At 36.6% G+C, this 1997-nt stretch overlaps 1 protein-coding gene across 1 annotated transcript; it reads right to left on the reverse strand.

The window, feature by feature from the left end:
- Positions 1–751: 751 nt before the first annotated feature.
- LOC107481093 (uncharacterized) lies at positions 752–1393 on the reverse strand. The gene has a single exon (XM_016101307.1). It carries the CDS (start codon positions 1391–1393, stop codon positions 752–754), a length of 642 nt encoding a protein of 213 aa, XP_015956793.1.
- Positions 1394–1997: the final 604 nt, after the last annotated feature.

Consider the following 1997-nt stretch of genomic DNA (forward strand, 5'->3'; position numbering starts at 1 on the left):
CGGATCACCTTCTTTAGCTCTTAATTTGAGATTGGCATCCATAGGAATTGTTGCCGGCTTGCAGTCCAAGCGGTTGGTGTCTTCGATCAAAGAGAGTTTATACTTGCGTTGTGTGAGTGAAATCCCTTGAGAAGATTTGGCGAGTTCCAAGCCTAAAAAGAATTTCAAGTCCTCAATATTTTGAGTTTAAAAATGGATTGCAGCTTTAATTGAACCCTGGTCACCATATCAAGGTTAGCTCCTGCAATTATGATGTCGTCTACGTATACTACTAGGAAGATTTCAGAATCACCAGAACTTGTTGAGAACAAGGAGTAGTCACTTTTGCATTGAGTGAAATCATTTTGTTTAAGAGTTGAGCAGAATTTGTGAAACCACTGTCTCAAAGCTTGTCACAGCCCATAAAGTGACTTTGTAAGCCTACATGCAAGGCCTTTCTTGCGTTCGGGATGTCTCATTGGAACTTCCATATATACCGCTTCATCCAAATCCCTGTTGAAAAATGCATTGTTGATGTCTAATTGGATGAAATGCCATTTACACACTACTGTAATGCCTAACAGAACTCGTACAGTGGTGACTTTAGCTACAAGGCTAAAGGTATTTTAAAAGCAATTCCTGCTTGCTGTGTGTATCCCTTGGCTACTAACCTTGCTTTGTATCTTTCTAAACTGCCATCAGCTTTTAATTTGGCTTTATAAACCCATCTGCATCCTATGGCAACTTTGGTGGATGGTTAAGGAATCAATTTTCAAGTGTTGTTGGCTTCCAAAGCTTCAAGTTCTTCTTTCATTGCAGTCCTCCATTCCTCATGTTTAACTGCTTGATGGTAAAATTGTGATTCAAGAATAAGATTGGCTTGGTAAACGAAATTATGATAAGTGTGGTTCAATCTATGGTTGTTGATGAAGTTTGAAATCGGGTAAGAAGATTTAGTATGACAAATGTAGTCATGAAGGTAGGAGTGAGTATGTTTAGTCCTGGTGGATCTTTTAAGTTGGATAGAAGTAGAAGGTGAGATTTGGTTTTCTATAAGAGGGAGAATTTGGGATTGCGTATTGGTTGTGGTTGATGGTTGAGGTATTTTAGGTACGGTTGGAATTGTTGGAACATTAGGCAACAGTTCAAAATCTAATATTAGATTGGAGAGGACAAAATCAAAGAAAATATCATTGTTGAGTTGAGTATAAGGATTTTGAGCAAAAGATATGGTGTCCTCATGAAATATCACATCCCTTGATATGAGAAATTGTTTGGTTTGTAGATTGTAAAGCTTATAATCTTTGTAGCCAAGTGGATAATCCAGAAACACGGTTGGATTTGCTCTAGGGTCAAACTTTGATCTAGAACTAGTATTGGTGGCAGCATAGACAAGGCATTCAAAAATCTTCATTGCCTTGTAGTTTGGGGACTTTCAAATAACAACTCAAATGAAAATTTCATCTTGAGTAGGAAATTTGGTGTTCTGTTGATTAGAAAGGCTGCATTGGACACATTCTCCCCAAAAGGTAATTCGAATTTGTGATTGGAAATATAAAGTTTGGGCAACGTTGAGGAGGTGTTGATGTTTTTTTTCTACGACCGCATTTTGTTGTGGTCGATATGGACAGGAGAATTGTGTAGCACACCCTTTCCCTGTAGAAAATCAGTTAGTGCCAACTCCTTTGCATTATCGGACCTAAAGCACTTGATCTTCTTGCTAAATTGAGTTTCTATCATTGCATAAAATGTTTTTATACAACCTGCAGCTTCAGATTTATGTTTTAACAAGTATAACCAGCAAAACATTATAGCATCATCAACTAAGCTTAAGAAATATCTCTTTTCATTATATTTAGAAACATGGTTCCCAAATATCACAATGTACAAAGTCAAAAGAATTTGGTGATAGATTATTATTTGATTCAAAAGAAAGCTTTCGAAATTTTGTAAGAGGACATATGTGACAACCTGTAGAGTTAGACTCTTCTAGAAAATTTATTAGTGACAAATTGAAA

The sequence above is a fragment of the Arachis duranensis genome, chromosome 3 (genome assembly GCF_000817695.3).
Source record: "Arachis duranensis cultivar V14167 chromosome 3, aradu.V14167.gnm2.J7QH, whole genome shotgun sequence".
Taxonomy (NCBI): domain Eukaryota; kingdom Viridiplantae; phylum Streptophyta; class Magnoliopsida; order Fabales; family Fabaceae; genus Arachis; species Arachis duranensis.